The sequence below is a fragment of the Malaya genurostris genome, chromosome 2 (assembly GCF_030247185.1).
Source record: "Malaya genurostris strain Urasoe2022 chromosome 2, Malgen_1.1, whole genome shotgun sequence".
NCBI classification, from domain to species: Eukaryota; Metazoa; Arthropoda; class Insecta; order Diptera; family Culicidae; genus Malaya; species Malaya genurostris.
The window spans coordinates 94,173,796-94,196,411 of NC_080571.1; the positions used below are offsets into that span (position 1 = coordinate 94,173,796).

Sequence of the window (22,616 nt, forward strand, 5' to 3'; positions counted from 1 at the left end):
CATTTGAAAATTTTTGGAAAATTTTCTTTAAATGAAAGTCAATTATGATGATTTCAAAGTTACTTAAAAGATCAATTTTGGATACGAACAACCTCAACATATAAATCTGGACAAATGAAACGATTTAATATCATAATAATTTGCAAGACAGAGAACGTCTTTAATTAATCATTTTATAAACAGCGATTGGAGAAGATTTTAAATTTTTTGATCGAAAAATATGCATGTGAAAATTCGAACAACTCAGTAATAGTGTAATTTTAATGGTCCTTCGTTAAAAAATGTCGATAATCTTCGGAAAGTGTCTGAAAATAGAATGGCAGCAATACAAGGAAGAAAATATGTGACACAGTCCGCAGAACACATTTTGTTACTTTAATTGATTTTTACTTTTGCATATTGGGGAACCAATGCATACGCAACCAAATTCCTTAATTTTGTTTATATTGTAACTTGATTTTATTAATACATGAATGAACATTATCATCGTTACAACGCATGTGGTGATAAGACACTTGTTGTTTTGATGTATATGATAATTTAACTGAACGCAGATCAGCTTGTCTTGAGTTTATCTCTAATACTGTATTTTATTGCAACTTAGACTCTATATATGTGAGTCGGTGCAACTTATTTGTACTAAGTTCTGAATCTTTTGAAGCGGTTTATTCCTGGTGAAACAACAGCTTGTTCAAATCGATACTGCATAACGAGTTGCATTGCATTATTTTTGCTACACTTAGTCTGGATCCCTTCTATAAGATTCTTGAAAGCAAGATTAGACCAAAATATTATGCTTTATACGACTAAATAAATTTCTAACTATTCAATTAGTCATTCAGGGGTTAGCTAAATTTTGTGCTAGGGCACATAACCGATTTTGATATGTTTACGTTTCGTCTTTGACTCATCAGTGCATAGCAGTTCAAATTGAACTGCTTCATGCAAAACTCGGCAGTTCAATTTGAACCGCTAAGCAGACGTAAAGTTTCTGCTACTTACAGAACACTTGTTTTCTTTGCATCAAAATGCAATGTCTATACTGACGTGCCAAACCTGCATCGGCCAGAAAGAGTCGAAAACACGTTTTCGTTCAGCACGTCAGTATAGACATTGCATTTCGATGCAAAGAAAACAAGTGTTCTGTAAGTAGCAGAAACTTTACGTCTGCTTAGCGGTTCAAATTGAACTGCCGAGTTTTGCATAAAGCAGTTCAATTTGAACTGCTATGCACTGATGAGTCAAAGACGAAACGTAAACATATTCAATTAGGTTACACGATTATTGTTTGGTTTAATAATAGGACCTGAGGGATTATGCTGAGAGATAGTTCTTTGTATTTAGCCACATTTAATGAAAAATAATTATCTATGATTATCATCATAACACAACCTTAAACTGAATTTATTTGCGCGCCACCGTGTTGTTCGTATGTAAATGGAGATTTCAGTATGCAAACTACCCGTTGACAAATTAAAACATTTTTATACTTTTTCGAATCCTCTTAAATGAGGAAAATTTATCAATAAATCCCAGAGATACAAGCACTTCAAATAAGGTTCAAGTGCTTCAAATTAGGTTCGAAAAATCTACCGCCGATAATTCTAAGTTGGCCTGGTAGTTACCAGAGAATCAAGATAAGCCATGGGTAAATAAAGCAAAAATGTATTCGGGCATATATTTATAGATTCCCTTTTGTGCTATAGTTCATACTGCGCAAATCGGACGAGAGTTTGACATCATTCACTGCGACTGTCATTGGCTCGTGAAAACATAGGTCAATTCAATCCAATCTTTCAATGGTATGCAATTGAAATACTTAAATCACGTTACCGCATAAGTTTAAGTTAAATGTTTTCGAATCGATCGATAGATTGGTAGGAATTATATAAATTCATCTACAAATGAATGAGGTCTAAACGTTCAAAATTATGATAGAAAAAGGTTACACGGTTATTTTTGCATTTTTTTAAACTGACACTTAGCCTCGTACAGTGAAGAGTTAGCAAAAGCGGCAATCCAACGAGCGAACGCGTATACAATCTAGTCATCACCTCACTGGACGAGCTACTTGTTTCAAAGCCTCCTATGCCGAACAAGAAAATGACGTCAATTTGGTCAGCTGGGATTGGTGGATGAAAACATAGGTCAATTCTAACCATTTTTTTAATAGTATGCTATTGAAATACTGAAACGACCTTGCCATACATGTTTAAGTTAAAAGTTTACGAATCAATTGGTTGTTAATCTTTATTAATCCATCAACAAATGACTGAGTTATTAGCGTTCAAAATTATAACGAAAAAAGGTTACGCGGCTATTTTTGAAACTTTTAACTGACCCCCGGCCCCGTATAGTGAACAGTAAGGCATTTTTAATGCCAAAAAATCGTAGTTAGTAGTTGAAATATCAAAATTTTCTAACAACTATCAAAAAGAGTGCATGTTTTGTTATGTCTGCTTTTTTTTATCGTTATGTGTGGAAGATTATAGATTATATCACCCCTGCCGCAAAACGATTCATTATTTGTAGTCATTCGCGAGGAGCACGATAGATCTCGAAAAAATAATGTTGATTTCGTCTCGCATGCAGATGGGAAATTATAGAGTCGTTTACCACTCTCCAAGTTCAAGCGACCGCCAGTTTCTGGAAATTCTAGAAAACTGGTGGGAGAATTTCGTCGATTTTGGTAAACTAAATATTATTACTGGAGATTTTAATATTGATTGGCTCAGCGATCAAGGTTCGAATCAATTGAAACAGTTAGCAGAATTCTTCAATTTGAAGCAAACTGTGAATGAATTTACAAAAATTTCGAGATACAGTAAAACATTGATAGATCACGTGTATTCCAATTTCGACGGTGTTTATTCAAATGCGGAATCCGATTGCAAGATTTCAGATCATGAAACAATTGCAATTTCCGTAACGAGTAGCTCTAGAAATGAGGAAGATACGGTGAAAATCAAGAGTTGGAAAAACTATTCAAAGCAAACCATATCTCGACTTGTATCAAGAAGCTTGGGTTGTACACAGTTGACTGGAAATTTGGATCACAGGGCATCTATTCTTACTGACATACTGAAAAAGTGTACTAACTGAAGCACGAAATATTTATTCACGGGCCCTGAAGAAGACTAGATATGAATACATACAGAGGAGAATCGATCAAAATCAACAAAACAGTAGAGAGTTATTGAAAATTCTCAAACAGCTTATCAAGCCTACACATAGTGCATCGAAAAGCATAACTTTTGACGGTATAGAAGAACACACAGAACAAATTATATCTGAAAAGTTCAACAGTTATTTTCATAAATAGTGTTCAGCGGATAAATCAAAGTATCGAATTGGTAGGTGAACCTGTTGAAATAACACAGCCGATGAATAACTATTGTAGACTTGATGAATTTCAACCAATCACTTTTGAACAATTGAAAAATATTTGTTTTAATTTGGGAAAATCGACGGGTATTGACAATGTAAACTCAAAAGTGATACAGGATTGCTTTCATGTTATCGGACACGATCTACTGGATTTGGTAAATGAATCGTTGTACACGGGGCACGTGCCAAAAGTGTGGAAAGAATCTCTGGTGGTTCCTATCCCCAAGGTTACTGGAACGGATAAAGCCGAGGAGTACCGTCCCATTAACATGTTGCACACGCTGGAAAAAATGTTGGAACTTGTTAAAGATCAGCTGATTAACTATTTGAACTCTAACAGTTTGCTAATACCGGAACAATCGGGATATCGTAAGGGTCACTCTTGTGAAACCGCTTTGAACCTAGTATTGGCAAAATGGAAGGAGAAAATCGAAGCCAAAGAGAGTATTTTTGCTGTGTACTTGGATCTGAAGAGAGCCTTTGAAACAATTTCAAGACCTTTATTATTGCAGATATTACGGCGTTTTGGCATCGGGGAAATGGCACATGAATGGTTTGAAAACTATTTATGTGGTAGATCTCAAAAGACTGTTTTTAACGATGTAATGTCTAGTTCCCTCGGCAATTCACTTGGTGTGCCTCAGGGAAGTGTGTTAGGTCCTATTCTATTTATCATGTATATTAATGATATGAAGCGAGTCTTACGTTTCTGTGATATAAATTTGTTTGCTGATGATACTGTTCTGTTCATTACGGCTAAAGATTTCAATGAAGCTGTTGCACAGTTTTCTACTGAACGCATTACAATGGCTTTCAGTGAAACAGAGAATTTACTACTTAACCATGGTATTTATTTTCAAGATATTAAACGGCATGCTGCCTCGATATTTGTGTGATCGAATTGAAAGAGGAACTGATTTGCATAGGTACAATACTAGAAACGCGTCTGATGCTAGAACACCAAGCTTTTTGTTAGCCAACTCATTATTGTACAAGGGAGTAAGTTTTTTCAATTCGATGCCAAGAGAGATCAAGCGCGCGGCGACATTGGTGGAGTTCAAAAAGTTATGTATTTCACACATAAAGTCCGCTTTGTAAGCAAATATTTAGTTAGTTAGTTCAATTTTTTAAGATTTTTTATTTTTTTACGTATTACGAAGATTGTTTTTTTTTTTTGTTTATATACATATATATATATATATATATATATATATATATATATATATATATATATATATATATATATATATATATATATATATATATATATATACATATATATATATTTATATAAATATATATATATATATATATATATATATATATATATATATATATATATATATATATATATATATATATATATATATATATATATATATATATATATATATATATATATATATATATATATATATATATATATATATATATATATATATATATATATATATATATATTATTGTGAGACGTATTAAGTTACTATGTTCGGTATGATGATGATGGATTTTTAGTTTGTTTGAGAGTTAAAAATAATGAGCAGTCTACAAACGTTTGAGCCTCGCGCGCGAAGCAGGTTAGTGACTATTTGGAAAGCGAACAGGACTGGCCGAAGAGCCTTAGCATTCAGTGTGTTAAGTTTGCTCTTGACCTTGATCGCAAGGTTGGATAATAATTTAAGGAATAGATTCGGGAAACTAATTGGGATCGACAGTTGTTGATGGAATTGGGCTTGGCTCTGCTCATCCGCAGTCTCGTTACTCCATCGTAGCTGATGTGTGTAGCGATGAACTGGTCCGGCGGGAAGGGCCAGGTGAATTACTGTCTGATACTGGTAAAGATATCGGGTTCGATTCCTGATGTGATCAAGGATCTTCCCGGGCTGGAAATTTTCTTGATTAACCCTGGATAGTAAATCCGAGATATTTGAATGTTATTTTGTGGTCAGTCGTTCTTTTGAAGAAGAATCTATACCTGCTAGATTATTCAGATCGTTTTCTTTTGTTTACTGGTTAAGATATGTGCAAAAATATTAATTATCATTTAGATAACTCGTTCTGCTCACACCTTTGAAGGGTATGAGGTGGGACCATCATCATCGAAAGATTTAAATCCTCTAAACACTCCAGGAATGCGCCCAATAGGAAAATACTGGGCCATTATGAAAGAGCTCTTTCTTAAACAACCTAACGTAGTGAAAAATGTAGAAGAATTGAAGATAGTGTGAATCAATAAGATACAAAACTGTCGATTTTGAGGTCGTCCAGAACCTTATGAATGAGTTTAAGGCCAGAATTCGAACATTCGTATATAGGTATAGAGGCGAAATAAATAAAATGAATACTAAAACCAGCTTTGATAGATTATTTTAACTCCCTAAAAATTTGATGATAATCCGATCAAAACTCCAGTTTTTAGAATGATTTTTAGTGTGCGGATTTAAAACGGTACACGAGAAAAGTGACATCAAACAAGAATGGCTTCACGGATTTCCATAATTCTTTTGTTACGTTATCAACCTAGACTTTCTCTATAATGTAGCATAAAAAGTAACGAAAATCTAGAAAAATGATTTGCATGAAATTAAAAATTTTCCACTCAATGCTAGCTAGATCTTCGAAGATTGTAGATTGGCAAGTATCGTGTTGTGCAATGCTTACCTACTGAAGAGCACAATACGAATACTAGATTATTAACAAAATCGTTTAGCGCACAACGAGCTGTATTATGCGGTTATTTTACTTAGACTACTTGATCCATGTGCTGCATTATTTTGAATCACATGCTTAATTGAGTATCAATGAACAGCATACATGTTTCTTAAGTTATTTTTCGGTATATAAATTGGTAACGTCAAGTTAAAGAAAAGTACTGTAGAGAAAACAATATACTGAATTTTGTAGACAAATTAATATATTTTAGAAGAATATTAACGTGGATAGGTTCTTCAATAATTCATAGTTTTCTCAAAATTCCAGAAAAATGAATCTTCAAATTCAAGTCTTCATTGATGACATTCAGAGATAAGATTGAGTGGATTGACTGTACAAGTGGTAAATTAAAATTATCACCATAATTTCAAACGTTAAATCTGACTAATTCTTAACGCAATAGAAACTCACATTAAATCGATAAATTTCTTGCGTTTGCCTGTTAGTAGAATTCTTAATCAATTTCAAAACTGTTTATCACAATTCACCAGGGTGTAATACTTACAACACTGATACGCAATTTGACCTACTTTAGCAGTATTCATTAGTTTATACGAACCAACATTGATGAAGACAACAAAAAGTAGTTTTGGCATCTGTATTGTAAATATTAAACCTTAGTGAAAGTATATCGACGTAACAGTGGACAGTAGAATTCAATGGTGACAAAGAAAGTGAAATTGGTTCCTAATGATAATTCCCAAACACAACGATGTATTTTACATAGAGTGATAGATTTTGATGTGGAACACATCTTTATTTTCTATATAGGGGTGCAAATTAGAAACTCAAGGAAAAAACACGTTGAAATGTGGTCAGGTTTTAAACACTCACAGCTCAGTATATTGTGTACCAATTATTAATATTACTTCATTATTTGATTGAAAATATTTCTACGATTCGATTTGAATGTATCAAGCCACGTATTTTCAGTTATAAATGTTTGAAATTTTGATTAGTAGCGAGCAGTGTTTTATTTTGTCTGCTAAAAATCTCCGGCATATCGGATTTCCCTGTCATAGACGACGGTTTTGAAGGAGTAAGCGATATATCAAAGGGAAAGCATCGCTCTGATTGGTCATTCAACGCAAAAACGAAGCTGTTTGAAGCACGCGAATCTATGAATAGAAGCAAAATTATAGCTAACGTTTCAGTCCTACGCGTAGCATGCTAAAGGTAGGTTGTTGCTAGACAGCAAGACAAAAAGTGCCATAAAACGATTTGAAGCTTTAATTGGTATGCTCTGATCTTGTGTCATACGAGTTCGGATGAAATTCCATGTAATGGCGTTTCGCCTGAGAAATTGACATCTACCCCAGAGTAAATTTTGAGTGCTTAAGATAAATTTCTAATTCATATAAAATGAACTCGATTGATAATGAGAAAAAGTTTATCGCTTCAACCGAAATCGCAGTATGGTAGAGAAACTTAACGCTATAAAAATAACTTCTTGCATACAAAACAAACCAAGAGAGAATCGAAAGTTGGCAATTATCGTTGAAAATCGAATCGATGATTCGACTTGATGATCAGGTTACAATATTTCAAAACCCTTGTGTGGAGCAGTTACATACATTTTCATAGACACAACTTATACAAAGGTTATACTCGTGATGCTCAGACGGGTCATCGAGAGAAATTCGCTCTCGCACTGGTCTCCATTATATGTTAAATGACCCATGCCGGTTTTTTGTTGCTGCGATGATATTCGTCTCTATTTGATGGCACTGATTGAATCGTGTGAAAAGTTGCTAGAGTGCGTTCTTTGATACGATAAATGCCATCCTTGGCTGTGAGTACATATTTCAATAATTTTACCCTTTTTTTAAATATGAATTACATTGTTACGATTTTGACCACAAAGACGTCGAATTCTCACCGTTGATTTAACTGACAAAATCAGTTTTTGGCATTAAAAAGGCCTTACTCTTTACTACACAGGGCCGCGTGTCAATTAAAAGTTTCAAACCTTGGCCGCGTAACCTTTTCCTGTCATAATTTTGAACGTTAATAACTCAGTAATTTGTTGATGGATTTTTTAACAAAAAAAAAATGTGAATGCAGTTGACGATGATATATTAGTAAACGTTAGTGTTTCATAATTATTTGCCTATTTTTCAAATTTAAATCTGTTGATGAGAGAGAGTCCAAATTGCATTTTTAATGTCATTATGTTCGGTCGTGTATTGCACACAACCCTGTAATTTTTTTTTCTTTGAACAGCAACACTACAACTTGAACATGTCCTACAAAAATATAGACTTCGAAACAAAGTCATATGATATCAATATTTTAAAAGAACATAAAAACAAGAGAAAAACATTTCAATGAACTTGTCCGCATACCGTTTTACGATTTGGACATTAGTCTTCTGCTGCGAATACATCGGTTATTCGAATAATTTGAGTAAAAAGAAATAAAAGAGTGCTTTAATTCTATTAGATAACCTTAAACAAAGTGCTGAGTTCAATAAATAAATGTAATGAATTTGAAGTGAAATGCGATTTACTTAAGTTCTTTGATAATTCTGGAGCCTGAATATAGTTCGGATTCGGGTGAATTCATGATTGTTAGAAATAATTTGTACCCAGATATGAATTTTGTGAGGGGCAAAGTTCTCCGAGACAGATAATCAATTATAAATTACGACGTACTTAAACGTAAATCTCAGTAATATCGTATCTCAAAAAACTGAACTGTAAAACCTTTGAATATATAAAGCAGTGCGTGTGGTATTCATGCCTACTACTTTACTTTGTATTGATTATAAAATTAATTGATTTATTTTGCAATCAAGATATTTATGGTATTAATTATTTAAAGTTTCAATAGTGTGTAAGATACTCTTTCAGGTGTGTCGAACAACACACAGCACAACACCGCACCGCGAAGGACATTGTATATCTCTGATCTCGCAATCGAGTGGTACATACCAAGTTTTACGTGAATTTTCGTGTGCTTACGTGCACTTGAATGTACGTTTTTTAATCTTTAAACCGCATTCATCTTTCGCCAGGTAACACACAACGCGACGAATTGTCCAGGATTCCCGTCTTAATGTGAGTCACGGATATTTTTCAACCGTATGTGTGTGAATGATTCAGCAAAACACGGATGATTGATTTATGGCAGCAGAGTGGAGTTCCGGTTTCCCGGAATAACACACCCGAACGATTGGTACGCTTTTACGACTAACTAAATTATTTCATTTACCACGGTCAAGGTAAACTTCGGCAGTCGTGCGGTGCCGGTGCGTACACGTGTTTAGGCGATACACGTGCCAGTACGAGCATACGTGTATTTATATGTTTTGAATTCGGAAAAAAATAATGATCAACTTATGTGTAAAATGATACAAACAATATCGAACTCCCACTGAATCTAACATCTTATCAAATCTAGAGTTCGCTTATCTACTTCGGTAGCTTCCAAAACATAATTGAGTAAGTGAAAGTTCCGAAAGTCTAATTTTCATTATTTTTCTTTTCTTTTCTTTCAGATTCCAGAAGAAGAAACTCGTGTTGTGTGATACAGTATGCCATGCTTTTGGCGAATTCACGAAATGATTTCTTTTATGTATTATTTATCGAAAAAATGTAAACAATCGTGAAATTTCCCATCAGCTCAGAGCGAGTGTGAAAATAATTGAAGTCATATCTTGAAAACCCACGCCCAGTTCGTTCCATTTCATGACCGTGAAGTACTCAAAACGACAAGGAATGGTAGAAAGGCAAATGTTTCCCGTATGATTGAGTGCCAGAAACCGGTTGGTAATTGAAACGCGATGAGACGAAAATTTCGCCGAAAGACAAACGTCGGCTTCGCGAGAGACACCGCGACCCGCAAACAAAGCATCCTATCAATGGTTCCATTCCGCGAGCAAAACTCCACCAACGAGGGCAATAAAAATATCGTAACCATTTGAAAAAAAGAAGGAGAAGAAGAAAAACAACAGCACAATCCGGGCCGTCATAATTTTCCACATGAGGCATCCGAGTCGGAGCGCTACCAGCCAAAAACTGCTGTCTGCCGCAGTTTTCCTCGTTGTCGCCCTGTGCGGAATTTTACAACCAGTCGAGACACGTGCCCTTCTGCTTTCACCGAGAGACAGCTTGGGAAATACCGGCCGTGAAGCGATGATCTCTAGAGCCAATAGCAGAAACAACAACAATAACAACAGCAATAGCGATACGGTTCAAACCGTGAACCCCGTGGAGATGGGACGGAAATCGGTACAACAGGGCGACATTCTGGTGGTGATCCAGCAGCAATCCCCCACCAGCATCGAATCGTACCAGAGAGAATATCGAGATTTCGTTCAGTTATTCATCCCCGATAAACACACCGGCGAGGATGGTGATGCTCGTGGCAGAACGGTCCGGTTTCAGCGCTGGAAAGGTGAGCTAAAGCTTATGTAATTAAACTTAATTATAAATATTGCTGAAAGTAGCGCAACCCTTGTTTAACCTTGTTGCCGACCGTTAAGCTCAATTATGGATCCGGCGAGAGCAAGTCGTATCCCTAGTACCGGCATCCAAAATATGAGTTGTTGTTTGCATTGTTCGTGGTGAAATTTGAAAAGGTTTAGTATAATTGTTAGAATTACCTTTCAAATAATTCAAAGCGATTGACTCCAGGTGGCAGAGCAATTCAGTTTTATAAACAATTGTGTTAAGCAAGCTGGATATTCACACGAATTGAAAGATTCTTTCACAGAAGCCGAAATTTTTCCAAGGCACATTCTACATTTTAGAACTAAGCAGTGATCTAAGAACATCGAATCCTGAAAAAATTTTATTGTCATATTCGTTTCATTTTACTCCACAAAAAATTGAAAATACACGGTAAAACTGCTCAGTTAATTAGTTCAGAATTAGAACCGTATTTCTAATGTGTGTTCCAAATGCACCAATTGATTCCTCTCGAAATGGATTGTTTCATCTTCTTTGGAATCCAATTGGAGATCACAATGAATTCCTAGTCGAATTTCGGACGAATTTACCGAGTGTACACGCCAAGAGCCATCTCAGTTCTGTCCAAATGCAGATCCTGTTGGTCGAAACAATTCAAGGCACTTGTCAGTCCCACAGATCATTAAGAATCAATTGAATTGTCTCCATTTCCTACCAAAAGCATCAGATTCATAAAAATGGAAGCTGAAAAAGATTGGGCCGTCACTCACGCATTCAATTACGATGGCAACTCTCTCTCTCTCTCTCTCTCTCTCTCTCTCGAAATGCGAATATGGAAGTATTGATGTAGAACACATCTTTATACTAGTATGGGTGTCGTTTCGAAATATGCCGTACCGAATAGGGTTACAACATATACAGATTAATCTGTATTTTATTCCTCCTTGAAAATACAGTTTTAAATGTTGCGAAAGGAAAGAATTTCTCAACACCGCTCAAAATTCACGTTTGTTTAACCCGCATTGAGGGCAGTAAATTCACCAAACGCATTGAATACAGAAACGTGTAACATCTTTTCAAATATAGCAACTGACCACAGATTTCCTAATATTCGGAAGCATGCCAATTTTTTTTTTGTATTCACTACATCCAGTTATGTCTCTGACATTACCCACCCGCCTTTTTTTCTCTCATTTTCCTTGTTGTTCGCAGTCTTAGGGTCGTTGGTAATTGTTGTAGATGTGCCTTTCTCTACATTGACTGCATTTGATTGTGGGTTCGAAAACGAAAGCGTTTTCGTAACAGGAATACTAGGTTCACTACCTAAGTAACCATATACATTATATCACTGCACATTTTGACAATGTTAATGTAAAATTGCTTAAATACTAATGTGCATTAAATTTACATTCAATTCTTTCAGCTTTTCGCAGAGCTATATATCGCCATTTAATGCTATATTTTGCAGCAACGAAACTTTAATAACAAAAATGACGCATATTTGGATTTTCGTTTACTTCCGTCTGCGTCAGCGACAGACCCCTAAGAAGGCTGTTTGATAGTCTGCTCTTTCCTACCAGAAACAGATTGGTACGGAAAATCAAACCGTAACGATTTATTCATTTCAGTTGATTTGACGTAAAGTCGCCATACTAAGTTCAATTACGGTTTGCTTTTCCGTACCAATCTACTTCTGTATCCTACCAGAAGACAAGACCTTTGGTTCATAATAAAGATCAATCTAAGCAGACTTTCGTGCAATTGGGGACTCAGGAATCATCAGGAATCAGAACAAATTGGCTCAAATGGCACGTTCCCCTTGATATTTGGAGATTTGTGCCTTGCCATCAATTTGTTTTTAGCATCATTTTCCCGATATATAAGAGGGAAGGATTGAAAGGAAATGGTAAGGGTTGGACTAGGAGGATGGGAAAAATTGACGACACAAAAACACATAAAAGCAGAAGTAAATTCTGCACCCCTAAGGGATGCTGAACAATCTGCTGAGGATAACATTTAGTGGAAGCAGAAGGAAATTCTGAACCTCTACGAGGTCCCGAACAGTCTGCTGTTAATAAAACCTCCAACCCCCGAGAGGATTTAGAGATCTTACAAAAGCGACACCATTCTCGGAAGAATGCAGAACGACTCGCAGTATGTACGAGCAGAAGTAAATTCGGTACCCCCCAAAGTATGCCAAACAATCTGCTAAACCCTATTTAAGGTGAATACAGAAGGGATTCATTCACTCCAGGAAGAACGATGAACCCTTCTGACTATAGCTCCTTACCACATTGGGTGAGAAACGAGAGAATATCCTTCAATTTTAGCTCCGCATACACAGACTCAACCATGTATGGAGAACCAAAAACCCGGATACGTAGCTGCGTCAATGCGGGACAGTTACATATCAGATGATATGAAGTACCATAATCGCATTCACACAAATCACTAGGTTCCATAAAAGTGGGGATAGTACACCACCTTGAGGACACCCACGGACACTCAGCTTTCTAATCTCTGCTTGCCGAAGCGATGAACAAAGAAGTCGATTGCTAAGCATTGCGTGTATCCAGTAAGGGAAAAACCCAAGATATTCCGTTCACGACTGCATTGTTTAACCTCCTGCAGCCATTCAGCCATCGGCACGGAAATACACCTTGACTTAGGAGTTCCTATTTTTGTGGCCTTTTACGACATGGAACAGGAAACCAGTGGATCAATTCTTGGTAAAAAATAATTCCGCCGGATGCCACACGGCTTACCTGTTTGGTGGACTTATACCATCGGTACAGGTGGACCGTAGCGTTATTCTTAGCCAGTTGGGAAACCGCTACCGACACTACACGGCTATCTAGGCTGCTCAGAGAGGGAAAGTTGACATTGATGGTCAACTTCCATGGATGGCCGAGCAGCCGAACTTTAATAACTTTAATAACAAAAATGACGCATATTTGGATTTTCGTTTACTTCCGTCTGCGTCAGCGACAGACCCCTAAGAAGGCTGTTTGATAGTCTGCTCTTTCCTACCAGAAACAGATTGGTACGGAAAATCAAACCGTAACGATTTATTCATTTCAGTTGATTTGACGTAAAGTCGCCATACTAAGTTCAATTACGGTTTGCTTTTCCGTACCAATCTACTTCTGTATCCTACCAGAAGACAAGACCTTTGGTTCATAATAAAGATCAATCTAAGCAGACTTTCGTGCAATTGGGGACTCAGAAGTGTGACGATTGTTGAACTGTTTGATTTTAAATGTCGATCATTATGAATTTTGGTTGCCTTGTTCCACATCAATGGCTTGCTTGAACAACCCCATGGGGCTGATCCTTGTAGTTTTTGTTGAGAACAAGCCTTTAGAGTGCTCAATACCAAATTTCATGACAATCTATCCACTACTATTTAAGCAACAACTGATCGTGTCAGAAGAGTTCTATTATTCATCAAGCTATGGAAAAGGACGCACCAGCCCCTTCCTGCATAAAAGCAACGATGAAATTGAACGATTTGCGGTCGACGGATTGGTCGACCATCCCCCGTATTCTTCAGACCAGGCCCCCAGTGACTATTATCTACTCCCAATCCTAAAAAGATCCTCCGGGAAAAGAAACTTTCGTCGCATGCTGAGGTCCTTGCAGAAACGGAAGCCTGTTTTTGAAGGCCTTGACTATACTTTTTTTATAAAGGGCATCAAAATGTTGGAGGACCGATGGGTCAAGTGTATCGCTCTAGATGAAGATTCTACTGAAAAATATAACAAGTTTTCACGGTAAAAAATCGACTTTTTCTTTATTATGCCCGGGACTTCTCATTCCATGTAGTATAGTTGTATACATTCAATATTTTTAGGAGTGCAAAGCAATTGAATTCCCTAAAGAAAATAAAATTGTACACCATGTGGAGCATGAACACAATCAGTATAGTACAAATCAGTATATAACGAAGATAATCTTTCTTCATCCGCTAACGATGAATTAATTAACAAAATTTTCTTGTTTAATTATAAACTATTAGCATAATATTTGAATAATTGATTTACTAAGAAATCAAATCTGAAGTTATTTCATAACGCTCTCGACGCGTTAAATTTGAGAAATGACGCCAGGTCACGGTTGATATAGTAAAGTAAGAGATAGTTACTACGTTAAAAATGTTCGAATCCATAATTTATGATCCTTTCTACGAAGATACAATCACTGTGAAAACCGACTTTTGAACCGAGGCCTCGAGGACCGAAGCAATTTTCACAAACTCTGGTTCAAATGAAAGATCTTGTGATCCCGTACGGCATTCCTGAATATCATTCGGATCCGACTACCAGTTACGAAACTTTAGGGTGAAAAGTGTAAAAAATTGCTTGCCGTCACTTGAAATGGCGAAACAAAAACCATAAAAAAATAAAATTACTTCTTCAACGCTGTTACTAAAAGGAACTAAATCGATTTTGAACAAAACTGTTTCATTTTGTAGGTTATACTAGTGCTATATATGCGCAAATTCTTTTGTTTTCTTTCAAGAACAGAAGAAACATACCACAATATTATATGTGATATTATGACTGATATGGGAAAGGCATCATTACACCACTAGGTGGATGAAAACAGGTTTATTTCAAGTTTATTTTTCATTTCATTGAATAATCCCCAATTAAGTCGATATATTTATTTGAGTGATTTTTAACCCCGCTCTAAATGTAGATTTCCTCAAGGTTTGCAAAATACCGCTCCGTGAAATCGACGATATTCTTGCGTTAGCTGGTTGTGTTTTTGTTGATAAGCCATCTTTTCCAACTAGGAAATAAAAGTTTATTCCCAGTTACGATAATTTTGTGAGTGGGAGCATTGCCTTGAAAAAACCTTTTCGCAATCCCCGCCTATTTTTTCCCCTTTATCTGCTATTCTGGCCGAGGAGGTGTTTACAACGCTCCGCACTTTCCATACCAGACGAATTAGGCTATGGTGCCCAAACGAACACTAGTAACGAAGGAGGAAACCGACCTATCATTGATAGGTTCCCTCCAGCATGTAACCCAAGCGACAGATTCCTTTGCGGTTGTCAACTTACAACGAAAGATACGAATATCTTCTATTGCAAGTTCGCCAGGGAGTTTGTCACTTGGGCAGGAGGTGTGTGCTTCACCCGGTAACCAGTCAATCATTGAGTCGTGCGTCTGTATCATATTGGTATTTTGTCATTCTACCAACTGCTTCTGTGTCCTAAATGTTCTCGTCGATGAAACTTTGGAAAATTTCGCATTGTATCCGCTTCAGTCTTGGCCCTGCTTTCCTATATAGTCTTTTATGTCTGAAGCGGTACTTACGATTATTACTTTAAAGTTCCTAAATCAATGTAGATATGTTTGGTCTACTAACACTATCCATTCTAATCTACTCATTGTTTTTAATCATATTCCCCCATTGCATTGTTTTTTTTTACTATGCCAAAGAAACCTGTTCATATCTCAAGCTGATAGTTTTTTTTTGGAAGAGAGAATCCAATCATGTTGACTGCATTTGAGCAATTTAGGTCTTTATTAAGTTTTGGGCTCTCTAGTGTTGAGCTTACATCCAGGGAACAAGAACTACATGTATTTCATAAAGAAATACTAGGTGTATGAAATGGTCCACGTGAACCGTTCTCTTCCAAAAACACACATCTTACACTTTCAGTTTGAAAGTGACATCTGTGTCAAAGTTCGAGAAATTTAGGTACATTCAAACCTTTCCTGGTTTGAGTGTGTATCCACACCTGATCAATCAGTTTCGCCGTCATTGCAATTTGTAACCATTAGTACCGATACCGAACCGGGTCGGAAAGGTTTGAAAGTTCCTCGACGGTTCATAAGAGGTCAATTTACTCTTATTCCTGATAACAATAGTCCTCTTTTTTTAATTAAATTCACCAGTTCAGGACGAATGTTATATGTTAACATTCATCCCAACTCATTCAAGATAATTCAAATTGGTGACCAATCCCAGGCATAAGAATGCTCGAAACCACCTAATGACCTATTGTCAATTTCAAGCAATATTAGTCCTGTCCACTCCGTGATCGATTCAGATAATATAATAAATTTTCATTTTTTACATATATAAGCGAGCGATCGATCTCGGTGTGGTCCGACTTTATCAATACGCGGGGGTACGCGCCCTGTAGCTCATCATCCAAATCCTAGGGCCTTTTCACAATCCCCGCCTATTGGTGCAATAATGCCTCTTTCTTGTTTTTGAAATAGTCCCATGAAAACAGGTCCGTGCGCAGGAATCATTCTGGAGGGAGAGAGTTCAAAAGGGGAACTCAGAGAAATATGAAAAAATTGTTGTTGCTTGCCAGATTCGAAAAATTTTTGAAAAGAATCGACTCTCTGGGACTTGGAAAGCTTTGAGATTTCCGAAGTCGAGTGTTTTATTTATGTAGGCTTTTTTAGAAGTGCTTCAGGCGTCGGAATCCGTTGTTGTCGCGATTCTGGGACTTGAAAAATTCAATTTTTTTCAAGCAGATTAGGACTATGACTAGCAGACTATTCAGACTAGGATGACAGGAATAGAAAAGGTTTCCTAGGTTTTTTTCATATACTTTTTTTTTTATTTATTTATTCGATTTGATTTTATTATTATTTTACAGAATGGTATTTGTTAAATTGATAGACGGCGGATTCTCTTTACTTTATTTCTCTTCTGATGATAGCTCGTCAATTTTAACGTCTACTTTTCTAACTATTTGTAAGGAATGATATACACATTGTTCATCCAATCGTTGTTGAATATGTTCATACAATATCAATAATAACAACATTATTTACTCAAAAGTAGACCTTTCAATGGATTCATCTATCTTGTAAATTTGATCGAGCTACTTGTGAAACATGATTTTTTAACGAGTATCTATCACTCTGCATAACGCAAACTACAATATCCTCATGTTGAAAATTATCGAGTCCCACCATGTAAACACATGTTTTAACACAGCTTTTAACTGATGATTGGAACGGACGACGATAAATTTGACCGGAATATCGCATCTAATGTACGCGTACCTTTTTGGTTATACGTTTCTTATCTATGGAAGAGAGTGATGAGTCGTCGTCATTCCGTCAAGTAGGCAAAGCATTCAACATTTCCACAACGCATATATGTTAGTATGTTTATATGCAGCTAAGTATTTAACATTTACATTGTGGTTAAGTATTAGGCATTCACATGTAGCTGAGTATTAAACATTCACATCTGCACAGTATATCTACAGGAATTTTCCTGTCTTCTCCGGTTTCTGTACAATAAAATGGTCCATATTTTCTACCGTTTCAAAGAATGCCCCCCTTAACGGTTTTCGAATTACAACGATTTCAAAATAGTGCAGGCAAATACATTTTTGCCTTTTGTTGAATATTAGTCTTGAGTCGAATTGATTAAATATTTTACCATATTGATGGCGCGTGCAAAGCTACATCCTAGTTGGAATAAATCGGTCCTCATTTTGCCATCCTTGTGGCTGGAGCTGCTCCGTTGTAGTATTTCAACTCCCCTATAAGACTTTGAACAGCTTCATGTTAACGATTCTAAAGTATGGAACTGCATGAAAATATTTCCGATAGTGTTATTGTCTCATCAGCAAGCAGCGTGTTCCGAATGCCGTGTGAAATCCGGCGGAAAAAAAATGAACCACGAATAGATCCACTGGGTTCCTGCTTCCTTGTCGTGAGAGGCGACAGTTGCAGGAGTTTCTTTTTCCTTTCAGTTATCAGATATTTTTAACGTTTCACTTCATTCAAGTTATCAATTTCCGGCTAGTTTCGGAGAAAAGTCAGTGATCTTAGTGGTGCATCCGAGCATATTGAAACCGGAACATACTAGGTTGCACACGAATACTACCATTAATGAAATTTATACTAACCAATATCTTTCTCCTGTGACACTTGTGAAGTGCGCAGTAGTATATACGGCCTATAGTAACAACAAGTGTTGGACTAACATCCCTTCCTATTCCTTAGACGATCTACGTTAGGGTCTGGCCGGCGCCGGTACTGATCAATGAATTTTTGGGTTACCAGAAGATGTACATTGAACGATGATTTGCCAGTTCCAGGTCGGATAATCTAGAAGTTCTCTGTACAATTTCAGCTAATCTCGATTAGTAACGGAGTAGCAACCAGGGGTGGTCGCTCAAACTAATTTCTGAAAATACTAATTGCTGGAATTGATTATTAATTACTTCGAAGGTTGCTTCTACCGACTGCAAATAGAGATTGTTAAATTCAACGGTTTAAGTGGTTGATTAAATGAAATAATGAAATATCCAAGTATCGTATTTTTTATTCTCCAAAACTCTATTTTCTGTGATACCCTGATATAACATTTACTTGGATGTTGTTAAACATTTTCATCTACTGGAAACGAAGCGGAAACCAGTGAAACATTCCCACCCGTAGTTTGATGAACACACTTTTAATTAATGACGATGTTCTTTCACACTGTTGTGCCACCTCGAGGCAACTAGCTCCGTATAAATTATTAAATGTAATCGCTTTATCGTTCTAATGCTCTCACCTGTTTCTCTCTGCATGGCAATAATCTAAGCCGGCTAACACTATGGCTTCAAATGTAGAAACGGGTGCTACTCAGCCGATCGAAGCCTTTAACTATTTTATGAAAGCAAATGCAAGTTTTTTTTCTCGAAAGCTTTTATCACTCCGAACAAGTAAGAACCCGTAATCCCAGCCCTGTTCGGTCGGTTCCATTTTATCGGAAGATAAATTTAGACTTCATTTTACCCGTTCTTATTCAACTTATCTTCTTGGTCTTCTTTTGCTTGTATTTCCATTCAACAGATATGGTCAGCTTCGAGCACTGGTTGTCGGATCCGTCTGTCTCGACGGTGCTCTACACGGCTCACGATGGAAGTGACAGTTTCATCGGATACTGCGACAGCTTATCGACCCATCTATCCGTGCTGTACGGCAAGACGGTACTCTTCTGGCCCTGCCCCCGGATGAAGGTAAGTGTGTTCGCCAAATCCGAGACTCGTTTCGTTTCATGCCATTAGTTCTACTGGTCGGAAGTCCGAAAGTGATGTTCCCAAATTTGCAGTCCGGCTCATCTGGATAGTGGTTCGGATTTTTCGGTGAGATGCAAGCCACAATTTTGGAATAAACTTTCGCTAAACGAATTAAATTGAACTGGTATAATTTGAAATAACTTTTTCGGTGTAGGCAAGGGTGACAGAGCACATGGCACTTTGATCCATAAGCCAAAGTTTTTTTGTTTCAACCGTTCGACTTGAGAATATTTTTAGTATCATTTTAATCAAATCCTTCATAGGAAATGATTATTTTCCATTGGAAGGGATGATCATAGAAAGTTCTTAATGCATTAGAACCTCTGTGAAAATAAGTATGAAAAAATAAAATAGATTCGTTTACTTGATATAATCCCAGAAGTAATATTTAAAGCTCTAACCAGATTAATCATTAATACAACCAAGTCGGCATTCGTTAGCTGTAAACGAACCGTAGCCTTAACCAAAGACACCGAAGCCCGGAATTTATTTGATTTCGGCTTAAATAATTCATTGCATGTATTTGTACAGTATGGACAACACTTCCTGCCAAAAGGAAATCATTTTACCAACAGCGTCTGTGAAATACACACACACTCTCACTTGGCAGGAAAATGATACTCTTGAACTCCACATAAAAGCACAGTTTTCCAATTTGAGGCCGTGAATATACAGTCTACAGGCACTGGTCCCGGCAACTGAGTTGTCATATGAGCTATAAAGAAGAAGAAAAGTCGATGCTCCAAATGTTTGTTGTTCGAAGTGTGTTTTTTATTTTTTCTGACTTGGCACTCCGACTGATTGAAATGTCCAACAGTTAAATAGGTTTTGGTAAATGTGTTAGTAGCCTACATGCAATGAATTGTGAATATTGTTTTCCATCAAACTTAATCCAAATTCGAATGCCCAGTTTTTTTATAACCGACAACATTTAGTGCAGTAACCACGATACTGTGTGAAAGTTCCCATGTAAAAGCTGTCACACAAAGAAAGATTTGCCGTTGAAACAAGTAAACATGTAAAGACCGGCGTTCATTTGAGTAAAGCTCCCGACCCGGAACGAGCGGAACGAACCGGTACTTGACAGATGTTGAGTGCCCTACAGAAAAGCCGCTCGATCTCTTCAGCAGGGTCGGGATTCCATCGAACAATAGTGGGGCTCAGCCTACCGGAGGGTTGTTGAAGATTCAGAAGAATTTCAATATCAAAACCGCTTGATTCCAACCCACGGATTGCTACAGATGCAAATCGAGTCAACACCAAATTGAATAGATCAAACTGCGTGTGCTCGAGGATGCTGACGATGTCTCTATACAAACACGAGCCAAGCTGTTGCACGGCAACAAAGTTCGTTATTAGATTGTACTTCACTTGAATTTAGTTACCGAACCAAGCAGGAATTCAGACTGCTACGACAAGCTGGAAGTTGAAAAATGAAAATGCTAGAATAGAATGGATGCTATTTCATGCGATGTGATGCAAGAGAAAACATGACAATACATACCGGGTACGGAAGTTTGAAATTGATGAAATTAGCATGTTAGTGAACTGAAAAAATAAGATATTTTTCTTGTTTTCGTCACGTCTACGATTGAAACAAATTTTTCTTCATGCTTCTTCGTGTGATGAATTCAAAGTTCAACGTTAACAACCGCAGCTTTCAGATTATCGAAATTGCTCGGACTGACGCAAAGTTCAGACTAATTTAAAGTTTCTTAGACACTTTGGGAATTCTTTTCCTCTTTTTCATAAATCTAGGCTATGCAATCACTGCGAAACCTAACTTTTGAAACAAAACCTGAAAAATCAGTTTTCACTTAAACTTAAATTGAAGTTGAAAAAGTTGAACGAGAGATATGATGAACGTAACAACAAGTAGGTGTATTTTGGTTTTAACAGAAAATAATTAATATGGCTTCTGAAACTGAAGAGAAGTAGACTATGCAATATATCACAGCTCGAGAAGACCCAATCAATAGTATAAGAAAGAGTAGGCCGCATAAAGCAGCACTATTTGAGGGTTATTGAAAGTTCAAATTTCCGATGACGTGCAACCAGAAAAACATAAGACTTTTAACTCGGCGGTCGAAAGGTACCCGATCTGATAGACAGATGGCATCACTAACTAAAAATACGCCTGGCGTTCAATAGAGGCATCCATCAAATGTCATGTTTAAAATTTTATGACGTTCGGTTCAATGGTGTGTTAGTTGTTGTGCTATCAGTAACGGTAATATTGGATAAATTTGCAAAACAACTATTCATTGAATAAGAACAGGAAAGGTTGCTCAATCGGCTGCGGCTAAATCGGCTGCGAAATCTGTTGAAACAGAAAGGCTAAATTCCACAAAAGGAATGTCATGCCACGACTTTGCTTTGCTTCATTTTGGAGTATTCAAACACTATTTTCGATGCTTCAAAATCGAAAATCGGGAACCAAGATAGCCGGATTTAGTATTATAGGCCGTCTACTTACAGTGACTAACGGTTGGAATAGTTCCGAACCCAGTTTAGAATTTTTGTCACGTTTTTGACTTCGCCGCTTGAAGCGACGCTATACAGTTTTGTACACTCTTCACTCCGTAATTCCGGAACCGAAAATTGTATTCGGATGAAATTCCAAAGCTTTGTATGGAATTATTAGAACTTTATTCAAACCCCCGGTGAATGACCGATAGGTTAAAACCGGGCTAAAATAAACAACTAACTAACTAACTAACTTTATTCAAAATGAAAATCAGTCATACTCTATTTGAGGAGAGTGAGTAAGAAATCAGCTTAGATGTTGGTTCAGCGAGATAGATCGTAAGCTGTCAAAAAGACACAGTAAATAGAAAGAAAGTAATCAGCTTAGGTCAGCAAGTTCGAAGATCAAATAGCGATGATTTCTTACACCAGATATATAACGTTAAGAGTGACGTATACGACAAAACGCATTTTTGGTATTAGAATTGCTGGAAAAACCGACTTTTGAGCGGAGCCTCGGAGACACATAGTGTTATATACCATTCGACTCAGTTCGACGAGATGGAAAATGTCTGTGTGTGT

At 36.8% G+C, this 22,616-nt stretch overlaps 1 protein-coding gene across 2 annotated transcripts in view; it reads left to right on the forward strand.

Moving 5' to 3' along the window:
• The window catches only part of LOC131432350 (uncharacterized), a 370,503-nt gene that overhangs the window by 92,508 nt on the left and 255,379 nt on the right, over positions 1-22,616 (forward strand). For both annotated transcript variants that reach the window (XM_058598563.1, XM_058598564.1), the window contains exons 2-3: positions 9,598-10,496; positions 19,342-19,508. In XM_058598563.1, coding sequence (XP_058454546.1) covers positions 10,082-10,496; positions 19,342-19,508 — 582 coding nt within the window. In that variant the 5' untranslated portion in view covers positions 9,598-10,081. The remainder of the gene's footprint in view (positions 1-9,597; positions 10,497-19,341; positions 19,509-22,616) is intronic.